This window comes from Falco biarmicus, chromosome 3 (assembly GCF_023638135.1).
Source record: "Falco biarmicus isolate bFalBia1 chromosome 3, bFalBia1.pri, whole genome shotgun sequence".
Classification (NCBI taxonomy): domain Eukaryota; kingdom Metazoa; phylum Chordata; class Aves; order Falconiformes; family Falconidae; genus Falco; species Falco biarmicus.
Window position 1 is genome coordinate 97,987,568 of NC_079290.1, and position 13,871 is coordinate 98,001,438.

Below are 13,871 nucleotides of genomic sequence, written 5' to 3' on the forward strand. Positions count from 1 at the left end.
AATATACAGTTAGTATAACCAGGCTGGAAGAATTCCATTAACCCTAAAGAACCAAAACCTAAATGTGGACATATTACATTTAATTGCTTACTAACCACTTGGTCTGAAGCTGTAAATGATAATTTACTAGTGGCTTAGCTATAAAACACTACCAAAATAGCATCTGTAACCCATAGCGTATTTGAGGAGGTTAGGAACACAGTTAGTGACATGTATTCTTTGTCCAAGGATGCAGAAATGTAGCCAAAATCATGACGACTGGACAATTCACCTGTTTGTGTCTGCAGGCAACCTGCCCCAGTTAGTTGCGTGACAAGGGAACGGGAAGGTTTTTTTATTACATCTTAGTATCGGATGGGCTCCTCAGCGAACCTAACGACTTTCAAGTCAATTAAAATTGAAATTGCCCTGATCAACAGCTTTTCCTGAATGAAGGGGCAGAGAAAGAAGCAATACAGCTGTGAGTATTAACTGACTCTGCCTATCATAGGAGCTAACAAGCACAGTTATTCAGATATTTGCACCTGAGATTCTAATGGTTCTAGAAAACATCACTTTAAAAAAAAAATGTAATAATACAATATATTATCATTAGCTCTGAAGGGATTTTTGAAAAGCTTCCTCGCAAACTGGTCTGCAGGCATAACATTCTTCTGAATTTTTCAAATATACAGTGGATTTTAGCTCTCAATTAACAACTCGGTTGCTTTTCTGAAAACACTGGATCATCTTACGCCTGGCAGAACTTTTTAAATTTAGTAAGTCCACAGAAATAGACATAGTTGTACTAGTCTCACACCGCTACTGATCCTGGAATGTCTGGTTTGCTGTCATTTTAGATGGCAGGGCCGTGAATCCATTTTAACTCCTTTTCTCAACTTACCTTGGCTGTTTTAAAGCCCATACTTGTCCACTGGGTGGTAGCAAAGTGAACTGTTTCAGAGACACTATAGCCACAACACACTTTGGACACAAAGGATCCAGGAAAACAGACCACAAACTGCCCGCTCTGCTGTACAGTACGGTGCACCCTGATCCCCTCCTTACACAAGATTTCTGGGGAGATCTGGAAAGACATCAAAGCAAAACAAAACAAGACACACACACACACACAAAAAAAAAAAAATTAGAACTTTCTTTAACAGTTAGATTCCCTTCCTTACTGGGTAATGCCACATCCCACTTGTGGAAAAAAGCTGTGCTCTGCTAACAGCTCTGCTCCGTGCGCTTTCCCTCTTCCCTTCTGCCCATGCCGAAGTTGAGTATTTGGAGCGTGAATTACAGAAGTGGCTCTTTTGAAACCAACAGTTGAAACCTTCCCTTGCCAGAGAATCTCAAACACAACGCCCCAAAACATTTTCATCTACTACTACGGGCAGTAAAGCGGGCCATTCGGCTTGGCACCTCGATCTCCTCAGACCTGGCACTGAACCCACCTTGCTACTGCTCTTCTGTTAGAGGATGTGAACATGGCTGGCCAAGGGAGTCTTGTTTGTCGTGGGCTCCCTAATTTATACTTAAATGCACCGAATGGAAATTGTTATCCACAAAATATAGAAGAGAGCCAAATATACTTTGAAATCCTTTGAAGTATTAGGCTTCTCATATCCATGCTGGCATCATAAAATGTCAATCATGGCAGATAATTGATTATAAAACACTCCCTTTGTGAGGTTAAATACATTATGGACAGTATTAAAAATGGACATTTATTGCACTGTCACATTTATTTTTATTTCAACATGTGAGCCTTGTTAGAAAAATGCCACAGGGGTAAACACTGCAAGCAGAAAGTAGCCAGATTTTAACAACAGCCTCTGCAGCATGGTAGTACAATACAAATCCAAAATAAATCCCCAAGCAACCAGCCTTGGGTTCTCGGATGGGAATACCTCTCCCAGTGTTATAACCTACCATTACATTACTTTCAAGCATTTCCAGCCCTGGAGTGCCATTGGCTTGCAGCAGGGTATGTACCACATCATCAAGTTTGTTCTCCTCCGCAGCAGGAATGCAATACCTGTTGTTTCATCAGAGGAAAAGAGAAAGATTTACTGTGGAGTAAATAACGGGCCACAGCTACACAGGAACAGGCAATTCAGACCAGGGCATTCATTAAAAGAAAGAAATTAAACACAGGCTTTCCCACACAGATCTTTTTGGTGAAATGCTGAGGTTTCGTAGAAAGCTGTTTATTTAGACTCAGTCTGATGGCGTTCACTAGATGCCAAAGGACACAATATCCCCAAAACAGAAATGTGAAAACTCAGTGCTCTGTACAATCAGAGGAGAGACATCAGCAACAGAATGATGATTATTCTAATGGCACCAAAACAGCTATTTTTGGGCAGAAGCTTGCATCTTGTGAGCACCAATGTATGTTCTGTTATCTTTATTGTAAATGGTTGTATTTATTACTGTGCATCAACCAAAGGATCTTTATATTTAATAATGTTTTCTGTTTGTAACAACCAGGAAACCACAAGTCACCTTTACTGTTAGCACACAAAGTAGCCTAAGACCTTCTTGCTTTGCTTACTAACCAAATCCCACATCCCTCCTCTCCCTTGCAAGAAAAGAAAGACCTGACTAAGAGCAGCCAAAGCAGCAGGAGAGATTTAAAACTCTGCTGGGTATGTGCCGAGCTGCACATCCTCCTCTCCTTTAGCAGCCAAGGAGGCAGCTGTCCTCTCTGTGCTCACTGCCAGCAGCATGCTCCCTAGGCAGAAGTGACAAGAAAGAACAGAGAGTCTCAGGTCTTGGCTTCACACATCCAGGGAACTGCTGTTTTGCTGGATGCAGGGAGGTGATACAGTGACAACTGGCTGCTACTCTTGATTGCACCCCGCCAGAAGGGTAACGGTTCATGTCCACCCAGAAGACACCTCTTCCCAAGGTCTAGTAGCTGGTACCTGACAACTGTGAACTGAGCGGTGCAGCTTGGTAAGAAAAACAATGCAAATCCTGGGATTCCCAAACCTGGAGATGCTGCCGTGCTATGCTTTATGTGTGACATTACTTTATTTGGATTTGTTATGCTCAGGCAAGTAAAAAGCATCCCCAGGTTTATCACGCCTTGCCAGTTCACTTCAAGCAATGAGACCTCAACCTGAAGCCCATCTGCCCCCAACACCAGACACACACACACACTCGGAGCCCTTTTTCCAAACCTGGCGACAAGAGAATGAATCTGGAAAGATTTGGGGCAAAGGGTACAGTTCACTCTTCACTCATTGGTCCCTCCATCAATTTCATCAAGTGTTCTGCTGGCCTTATAGACCTTGTTAGGGTATTTACTTACAATGTGCAGGAATATTAATTCTGTATGCATCATACAGAGTTACCCTGCAGGCCGTAGGAGGCTGTATTTCCTATGATTTGACTATTTCCTTACTCTTCACCGTACTGATGATAACTTTGATTTGTCTTTGTTGAACTTCAAGTCAAGAACGAAGAGATGACGGATAAACCTGTTTGCCCAGGTTTACACAGACTGACTCCTTACATCTCTGTTGACAATGAACAGGACCTTGCTAAGAAATCCTAGGGTTACAGAGTGCTGAAGTGCAAGAACTACATCTTGATAAGGATCAAGTCCCAACAGCAATTTTATATGCATGCCATGTATCAAATACTTTGTAGTACCTGTGTTCCTAACAGTGACAGTTTCAGAACACTCCATGTGTGTAGCATATTACTCCAGTTACACTGTGATCACAGATTTTAAACAGTGATGGAAATATTTCACATTCCAACCCAGAATATGGCAGAGCCCACTCCTCCCTTTTAAAGTCAGAAAATATAGCTGGAACAGCCAAAATATTCAAGCATGCAGTCCCTCCGGAGACGGGACCAGGAAAAACCATGGGAAGGATGTGTGAGGAGGGGAGGCAGCGCAGGAGTGCATGGGACTATCGGACTGCTGGCAGGACTGAGGAGAATTGGGGATACTTTGCAACTGTGGTATACACTGCAATTTCACTAATTTGCAATTCTTGATGTACCTATAAAAATGGGAAGTGAGCAGCCGGTATAGACTTCTGAGTGTCTGGGGAAGAACAAGGCTTTCTTCTCTCTTTTAACGGGCACTGAGGACACCCCTCCCAGAATAAAAAGGTTAGGTCACTGACCTGCCCTGCATGCAAATTGAGTTCTCCCACTTACTGTTCAGGAGGTAAAACCTGAGAGATTAGAGAGTGACCTGAGCAATCTGCAGGTAAATGAAGCACCACTGATTTTAGTACCACAGGGATCTGTCCCTGGAAGAGAAGACTCGGGGATGCTGGGTGGACTTCACAAGACAGAGGAGAGCTTTGGTGCCCAGTGGCCTGCCTTCGTATCACTGAAGCAGCCACTGAAAGCAATGCTGTCAGGGCTACTCCAGGTATTATGTCAGGCTGAGAGTTATTAAATTCATCTTTTCCTCCATAAAGTTGGATACTTTATTGCAGTATTAAAAGTTGTAATGAGTTAATAATGAATACTAGCCTGACAATTCAGCCTGGCCGCCTTGATGAAGAATAAGCTTTTACAGACAAAGGAGTTGCACTTCTTCCTTCTTATGAGTTATTCCGGCTTACTCACCGTGTTTCATGAAGGCAATCATCCCAACTACACCTGAAGCTATGTCCTTCCATGTATAAGTAAGCCCATCAAGAAAAAGCAAATGGCTTCTTTGGTTTTATTCTTCTCAGCTTGGAAAAACAGGAACAGTAGCTTTCCTAAAACTTTGGCTGGCTTTATTCAAGCCTGTTCAATCCCAAAAGGCGCATGCTTTGACAGGCACAGTATGAAGAGTGGCCTCAGAACTTAATTAGGGGATTCCTCAATGCCTTCTGTTTGGAATTTACTGTCATTTAAGAGTAGATGAATGTCATAGAGAGAAACAGACTCACCTAAGGTTGAGGACAATGGAGCTTGCTCAGCATTTTGTCCTGATAGTATATTATCATAAAAGATTACTGATTCACGGAAGAGGGAGAAGAGCCATGAAATGCCAATGACAGAAACTGACAAACTCCCGGGTCTGCAGCATAATCCAGTGTGTACCTTTACCCCCTGGTATGATCACACACAGAGTATTTCTCCAACTTAAATATTTAGAGATGAGCTCCTGCTTTAATGGTTTCCGCCAGGATTTCAAAGCCTTTTTTTCTGGGCTGTGTACTTTCCCAGTGACAGCTGGGTCAGCACCCCTTGCACCATCAGCAGCTGAGAAACATTAAAGGTAACGGCACCAGTACACACTTTGCACATGAATGAAGAGCAGCTGACACTGCCACTGCCACCATGGGGACTTCTGGGTGCAAAGGGGGCCCTGAGGGCCTTCCCCTGGCACACCACTGAGGAGCCAAGGGCTCCAGTAGTTCAGTGTTCAAGAGAGGAACTGCTGGAACTGCTGAAAGGGAACCAGCTTCTCACCTTCACACCGAGGCACCATTTAAGTACTTTTCTTCTCTGTTTATTGCATTTCCTCTGATCAAGAACCACAGCTACACTGCTTATCATTCATTGCTCTCACTGATGATCCTCTTGGGTAGTAACACCAGTATCACAAGAAGCTGTCAGAAAGGCACATGACATGCCAGCAGCACCTGCTTCCTCTAATCCCTCCATCAGCTGTTGTACTTCCATTGCAATCTAACTCATCATCTACAGTAGTATGTACGCACTGAACTCGGGAAGGATTCACTATGTTCAAAAAACCATTTTTAAGCTGAGTATTAACTCTATTTGCACGATTCTACAAAATATGAACTGCAGCTAGCAACTAACTGCTGATGCCCACATAGAGACACTAAAGTGACGTGTAATCCTATTAAAAATTATTATCATGTGATAATTTTTTACAAAAATTGTACAGGAGTAAATACTAGGGACCTGGTAGATACAGAGTTCAAAATGTTTTGCATAAACGAAGAAAGCAGTGCCTATTCAGTCAGAGCATGGATTCAATTACTTTACAAGTGGCAATACGGAGCTAGCTGACAAGTGTCCTCGTCAGCCTAAGGAAAGCCTGCCTTGGCTAGCTGTCACCTGGCTTCTATGTCATGAAAACTTTCCACGGATAAAAGCCTACGTCAAGGCAGAAACAGTTTATTGCTAAATACCTTTGAAGAGAGCGTGGAAGATAAACGTGAAACTTTCCTTCCAGGAAAGGGTGTTTCATGACTTCAGTTTATATTACATTTCCCCATTAAAACCGTAACCACACGCACTGGACCTTCTCTAGTGAGATTCACTCCCACAAAAGGCACTACACGAGCTGCTGCTAACACAGCCTCCAGCCAGCCACTGCGGTGAACGCAAAGGAAACCAAACACAGGAATACCTACCAAATGCAATCAGCACCAGTGTGTAAGTAGTCAATGTATGGAAGGTGATTTTGGTCTCGAGACCAGCATGAGGTAGAAAAGACCATGCCAATATTTAGCCAAGGAATTGTCACTCCTAAAACAAAAAGATTGAAAAGGAGTTTTGAGTAACTGCAGTTTCTAATTAAAAGATAGTTTGAGGGGACATTTCAGTTGAAAAACTTGTTCTACCCACGAGCTGACCATTAAGTTTTAAGTCTTCCTACCACAGTGAATAATTCACAGAAAAGTAATTTAACAAATTCAGCATTTTCCACTAACAAAAGTATCTACCAGCCAATTACAGTGCCTTTGAACATATTTGTTTTCTAACAGCTGTAAAAAAAATTCATTCTGTAGAGAGTTTACTAATACCCGTAATTCAAGCTCAACACCACTGATCAGAGGAGGATGCTTCACGTTGTCATGGGTACACGTCCTTGTAAGCAGGTATCCTGTTTCCCAGCTGGTTAGTGCATGCTCAGCACCAGCACAGCAGACTGAATTATGCTTTCAGCTGATGTTTCTACCAGTGAGCTGCAATGGCAAATACACAGCTGGAGGAGTCGTGACAATTCTTTTAGAAAGCTTGTGTGCTGCTTTGCCCAGCACGACAGACTTAGGTTTGCAAGGAAGGAAGCTGCACAGCTCTGTCCTTCGTCACCCTGACACAAAGCAAGAACACAGATACCAGCAACAGCAGAAAGAGATACAGCGAGTACAGCTGGTTCCTCCCAGGTATACGGTCTCAGCTATCCGTTAATTCTTTATCTGTACACCTGCCTTCATTCCTTTAAATAAATACCGCCTGCTACATACTACTGCGTGTCTGCCTGGTCAGCCAGCGAACAGAGGGGCCAGAAAGAGGGAGAAGACTTTGGTGACTACACCACCACATTTAGAGATAACTTAGACCCGATGGAAACGTAGGAAAGAGACCTTACCAGGCACAGCACCAAGATGTCGCAGGATGGATCCTGTATTATTAGGAAGGACTGTGAGGTTCCACCCATGCCTGCGTAAGGGGTGACAGAGATGCAGACACGTCAGTGCACGTTCCTGGTGCCAACATCCCCCGTGCCAAGCTCCTCTGCTGGCCTCGTAAACCCCACCCCCCCCCTCCCCCCTCTGCTCAGCACAATGGGGCAGCAAGCACAAGTCCACAAAGCGGGAGGATTTGGTGATCTTACCTTGAAAATGGTTCAGATTTTCCCACAGGAAAGCCACTCCCGTGGGTGTTGGTATCTACTTTTCCACAATGCACTGCTACGTGGCAATCTTTCTGTTCCACTATCCGCCAATATTCTTGCTGTGGTAAGAGAAAGTGGTAATGCATTTTTAATTCACTGAACAAGTTATCTCTCATTAAAATATAAACCCCAGAAATTTACAGGGCTTTCATGACCTCAGTGTAATTCAACCTAAAACACCACTTAAAAGTAAGAATATAAATACATAAAAGTAACAATTGTTTGGGAAGACAGAATTTAGGTCCTCTTGACTCCTGTGCTTCAGCACAGGACGGATTAAGACTTCTTTCTCTCCTTCAGTTCCTCAACACCTTTATTAAAAACATCAAAAAAAATTAAAAGGAAGAATCAGTACCATGTCCATCTAACCATTTATTTTTCTCCCATGCTAGACAGCTTTAAACTGTTTATGGTAATGCCTGAACGTCAACTGTTCTGAATCCCCATATTCAATTCCCTGAAATAAAACTTTTACCACCCTGTGTGCTGGCCTCACCTCTACTTCAGCTACTGTAGGCTCCTTTGTGAAGCACATGTTCATGATGTTTCTTGCTGTTCGGTAGAAGGTTGTTAAAGAAACAGACCTACCCTGTGGAAAAAGAAATTAAAAGTGAAAAAAAAAAACCACCCCAACATGCCTCCATTCCTCCTGACCACACTCTTTACTCTATGCGATCAACCCCAGACCACAGTAGGGGGAAAGAGGGCAACATCTCCAGAACACTGTGGGTCTAAAGCTCGTTTCTTATCTAAGGGAAAATACCTCAAAAGCAACAGAAATTTAATCACATTGAATCACCAAACCAACCACCTAGGCAGCCAATGGAATGCCCCCAGAAGTCCACGTATACTGCTTTGTCCAGCACAATGCTCTAGGTTTGATAAAGACAGACGACAGACATGGCCCAGCTTTCTGTGACAAGTTGCAAAGGACCCAGCTGGCAGCCCTACCTGCATTTTACAATCAAATCCAATACGTGATGGAAGGACCATGGCTATGCTCTTTCTATACAGAGAAACAGGTGAAAAAACCCAGGAAATTCACAGAAATGTTCAACGTCAAACTGGTATTGTATGTGATGGAAGGGGGTTGCCAAACGCAGGGTTTACCAAGACTGCTGTAATTCCCTGCTCACAAAAACGAGTTATGCTCAATTCAATAAAAGCTGGAATAAAATGTAAGGAACCAGGACTTGTTATTACATGGCTGAGAAAAGTAAAACACAGTCAAACTGCCAAATGAGCATGCTCTTTCTTGGCACTGCTGCAGGAGCTCTGCGAGAGGCTTGGGTTTCTGCCTGAGCTATACTAACTTTCTGGATACCTGCTTTCACACATACCTAGAACGCCAGATGCTCTGGGACGCGGCCTCAAAGGCTTTCAAGGCAGAGGCACGAGAACCCACTTGCTCCTTTCAGCCCAGAAATACAGGTATGCCCAGACAGGGCCAATCCTATCTCGATCTCCACCCCACAGCTGGAGAAACATCCTGGGAAGCAGTGAGCCAGGAGAGCTGGCAGGCACCACACTAGCTGCTGGGGCCATACTGGTTTGTGGGCATCACTACAGGCAGACACAGCCTTGCTATGCAAACATGAAAGTGAAAATATCTTTGACCCCTCACCAGATCTACTGTTCCTTCCTCTAACTCCCATCATGTCAACTGGTTGCCCATCTGAGCAACCACAGACTTAAAAACTCCATGTAAATGAACATTTTATTACTCAGACTATTACCTTCCTAGTTTTTCAATTATGAAACAGATCTGCCAAACCACCTCAGCCTTTTCTTCTGCTGAATTTATTTAAGAACTATGCCCAAGAGTAAACTAGAAACAACTATACAAGCAGCTTTTCCCCCAGAGGCCAAGTCTATCGCTTTGCCATGCCCCTACGGTTGTAACATTGTCACTTTTTAATTGAATACAGCATAATTAGCTGTAACAAAAAAGTTTGTGAAATGCCCGGGGCCTGGGGCCCTCTGATTCCCATAAACTTCAGAGTTGGATTCTCTGCGATACAATAAGCAATTTCCTTCATCTTTTAATGCCCTCATGAATCATTTATTGAGGCAGCCTTTTACAACAAAACCTCTTGTAAAATGCGGGACCCGCACCAGCAGTCATCACACCCGAGCACAGACTGCACCGCTCGCAAACCAGCACACGCTCTGCAGCAGCTTCCTTGGCACACCTACTCGCCTCTTCCTCTCATCTTATACAGAAAAACAAGAGTAAGGACTCATCTTCCAAGATTAACCATGTCTTTCCATTTCTCACATAAGCAGCAAGCAAGAAAAAAGGAAGTGGAAAAACTGAACAGTTCAGCCTTTTAAAATCGCACATACCCATTTCTTCCTCCATCAAGAACTCGGTACATTTCTAGTCTCCTAACAGTTGTAACATAAAATAAACAGCTGAGGGGTTTTTGTTGTCTTTGTTGTTTGGTTAGGGTTTGTTTTTTTTTAATCTGAGGGATCTCATAAAATGTTTTAATACCAACACAGAAAATAATCCAAAATGCATTTTAAGCAGAACACAAAATAAATTGATGAAGACTAAAATACCCTTTTCAATGCCCTCAAAAATATCTCAGCAGTTTGACAACCGTCCCGAGAGCTTCAAGCTCCTGAGCAGGGTCTCTGTTGCTGTGACAATATGACAGAGGAAGGTTTAAGGAATAAAATTTCCTATTTCCTCTCTTGATCCTTCTTCATAGCCTCTATGTTTGCCATGAGAGACAACCCAGAGCATCACCACCACCGAGCGCGGAGGGAAAGCACAGAGAAGGATGCTGCAACACTATGAATGCTGAAGACATTAAAGCAACCATAAACATGAGCAGAAGACAGATTTCACAGTAAGTCACAGGCAGGAAGGACTCCTGTTAAGCAGAGTCCAAAAATGCCGAGTCCCTGGCTGAAGAGAGCTCAGCACGGGGCTTCTGGGGCAGTTTCATGCGAGGGGTGGCACAACTTGCGCTGCTGCTTTCTTCCGCCTGCCCCTCTAACGGGTCTGCTAAGAAGCCTGCAGTTTGTTCTGTATGGCAACAAATGCTGTTTTCAGTCAGCTCCGGTACAGATTTTCAAATATTTTCAGAGCCAAAACTGGGGAAAGAAGAGCAGTGAAAAATCTTCCAGTAGATCCTGCTTTGATGACAGCAGCTTACTTCACGTACTTACAAGCGACGACGCTGTACGAGGTAGAAAAGCCATACATTTAGGAGTAAAGAAAGCAAGTGCAGCAGCCCGCAGCACACACTTAAAAAGCACAGCAGGTCTTACAGCCTGGCAAGGAGCAACACTGAAAATAATTTGGGAGCCCTGGCAGCAAGTCAGCTGAACACAAAGGAGATTTACTTTAACCTTGACATGCGATATGGTGGTAACTGCTCCTGGAAGACTGGATGTCTCGTTCTAAAAACATGTTCCAGCTCAAGCACGTGCTGACTGCACAAATTACTGTGTGAAATCCTAAATGTATGGCCCCTTCATGGTCTGAAGCATAAACTTGATGGCCTAAACTGGACTACAACCACATGATTAGCATGTTCTCCTCCAGCCCTCGATCTATGGACAGGGGCATTTATCAAAGAGGGGGGGTGTGGGTGTGCTTTTTTGTTGTTGTTTTGTGTGTGTTTTTTGTTTTTAATTAGAATTAGCAATGTGTTTTAGAAAGGAACTATTACCATCCCTCCATCTGTGGGAACTGTAACATGAGGACACGTCTGTTAAACAACTTTCAGATTTTATCAGAAACATATTAATAGGTAAAGAACACTCCCTCCTCCACAGACACACGCACAGAAGGACACCATCATTCAAGAAAAAAAGAGAATGAAGGATTAAAATTCTTCTTTCATAAAATGCCATGAAGTACCCTCTGCTTAAATCTGTAAGCCAGCACCACCTCCCCTTCAGTCTTATTAAAAAGCCTAGTGATGAGCTGCAGTCATTTCACAAGTCTTGTGGATTACTCTGATGAATCAAGACTGTTGCATAATTTTGTATTTCTATGTCTTGAAGCTGCTCTAAGTGACATAACCAGTTCTCACCATCAGTCCTACAGGGCTTTCGGCCAAGTGCTGTGGAAATGATGCTACATGCCCCTCCCTGCACGCAGACTGACCCCCAGTAAGTCCCTCAGGGCGCTCCACAACAGGGATCTCTCCAGAAACCCCCTGCAGATTTGCTTCCCCCCCCATTTTCTCCCTGGTCCATCGCCTGTGACAACAGTCCCCAGTCTGCACCACACACGAGCGTGGGGTGGGATGCAAACGGGTAAGCCCCAGTGTCCGGGAAGCGGCTGTCACTCGCGTGGACAACCCCAGGAGTTGTCGGGTGGCTCCGTGTGCTGCAGCTGCTCTGGTGGCTGGGGGGAGCGCTGGCCCACAGGCCCAGCCATGCTCATCTCAGCTTCTGGGCTCGGAACAGCAGTATTTCTACCGGGTATTGCTGGACCCACACAGGGTCTGATGCTGTCAGTACCGCCAGTGCTTTTTGGGCAGCAGCAGCAATTTAGGAACTCTCAGCCTTTTGGGGTAAAGAGCTGGGGCTCAGCAGACTCAGGCTGGTTATACTACCTGTGCTAGTCTAGACGTGATTAGGATACTGCTCACAAATCCTGGTCTTACTTTGTGTCTTCTAAACTTTAACCTGGGACTCGCACTGGCCCACTAAGCCTGAGGTTGTTCATACAGCAGTCATGGTAAATTGTATCTAATTTTTCATTTAACATCATTAAGCACAGGATATTAAGCACAGAAATGCCACTTCACTACTCACAAACATTCCTGTCATTAGATAAGCTTCTCTCCAACAGCAGCATGGCGAAAAGATTGCTTTTCAAAGGTGGGATTGAGGCCAGAGCTCCTGAGTTAAAGAATTTCAGGGCTGACAAATCATAACAGGCTGCAAAAGAAACCTGAAGCAAGCTTTTAAAGCCCAAGTCATGAGCTCATGCGGTCCCTAAATAGCTTAACAATAAGCCACTTTGGGCTATCTGGCTTCATTTCCTGGTGATGGAAGTGAGATGGGAAGGGGAAGAACAGCGCATTCCTGTACTCGGCACAGACACTCAATGCTGTATTTCTCTCAGAGCACGGCTACACATTCCAGCACAACTCAAAACTGCACTGCAAGTCGCAGTGCCAAGTCCTGCTCCAAGGTAAGAGACTGCCAAATAAAAGCGAGTGGAAGAGTCAGCATTCCTTCGCAAATGGATGTACTCGGTATGTGGAGGACTGAGCGTCCATGTGACAGTTACTGCTGAGCAAAATCTGGCACCATGGATGAAAATATTGTTTGCATTTCAATTTGTCCTTTCCAAATGTAGTAGTATTTTTAGTGATGTTAGTTTTGATGTGGAGTGCTACTTCACTCAACAAGAGACTTGCAAGAAGGAGGAACAAGAAAGCAGAACATTACTTTAAATGTCACTAGAAAATGAAAATAAAAACTGTCTGCAAGGATAATTGGACAGAACTATTCAGGGAACCTCTCACAAGGAGATGAAGAGGGGCAGAGCCCAGTGCATCCTGTTACGACAGTTAACACCTTCCAGCTTTTCCAGACATCCCACAAGAGCCAGGCAGATCAGGATAAAGCCACCAGACCACCCAGCTGTGATAGCCGCTGGCTGCGCTGCTGCCTTGGGGGTGGCACTACAGCCCACCAGCTCTCCCCAGCCGGCTGGGTTAGCACCCGGATGCCACCCAGATGACAGCACCATCAGTTCTGCAAAACAAAATCGGCAGAGCCCGCCTCGTTACCTTGTATATACACTTGTGTAAGTCGCTAAGAACTCCCTCCTCCTCCTCCTCGTCCTCCTTCGTGGTCTCCTTTTCCTGAGCAAAGAGCCGCCGCCTGCCCGTCTTCAGTGGGACGTCAACTTCTTTCAACTTGTTGCGGAAGCCATTTTTGTGAACCACGCCGTTGATGAGTCCGTTTTTGGGCTCAAACCGGGGCAAGGAATGGAACTTGTAGGCATTCTCCGAATGTCCCTCCAAAGGTCCTTTCCTCTTCTCCAAGATTTCCTTTTCCAGCAAGACCTCCTTCTCCAGTTTCTTGTGCTCCTCGGGGGAGAGGGAGTCGTAGGAGAGCAAGTACTGGCAGTAGGCTTCTTGCAGCTTGGCCAGCCTGTCCTGTGCAGTTTTGGGGATGCGCAGCATGTCTGCCAGCTTGTTCCATTTCTTGAGGTCAGTCACTTGCTGCATCCCCCCCATCTCGTTGATCAGCTGGACGAAGCAGGCCAGGTCGAGCTCACAGCCTC

The 13,871-nt window shown here is 44.5% G+C and overlaps 1 protein-coding gene across 3 annotated transcripts in view; it reads right to left on the bottom strand.

Moving 5' to 3' along the window:
• The window catches only part of JARID2 (jumonji and AT-rich interaction domain containing 2), a 100,155-nt gene that overhangs the window by 13,553 nt on the left and 72,731 nt on the right, over positions 1-13,871 (bottom strand). For all 3 annotated transcript variants that reach the window (XM_056331035.1, XM_056331036.1, XM_056331034.1), the window contains 7 exons: positions 13,372-13,871; positions 8,100-8,192; positions 7,544-7,662; positions 7,298-7,368; positions 6,336-6,450; positions 1,915-2,020; positions 884-1,066 (listed from right to left, as the gene is read on the bottom strand). In XM_056331035.1, coding sequence (XP_056187010.1) covers positions 884-1,066; positions 1,915-2,020; positions 6,336-6,450; positions 7,298-7,368; positions 7,544-7,662; positions 8,100-8,192; positions 13,372-13,871 — 1,187 coding nt within the window. The remainder of the gene's footprint in view (positions 1-883; positions 1,067-1,914; positions 2,021-6,335; positions 6,451-7,297; positions 7,369-7,543; positions 7,663-8,099; positions 8,193-13,371) is intronic.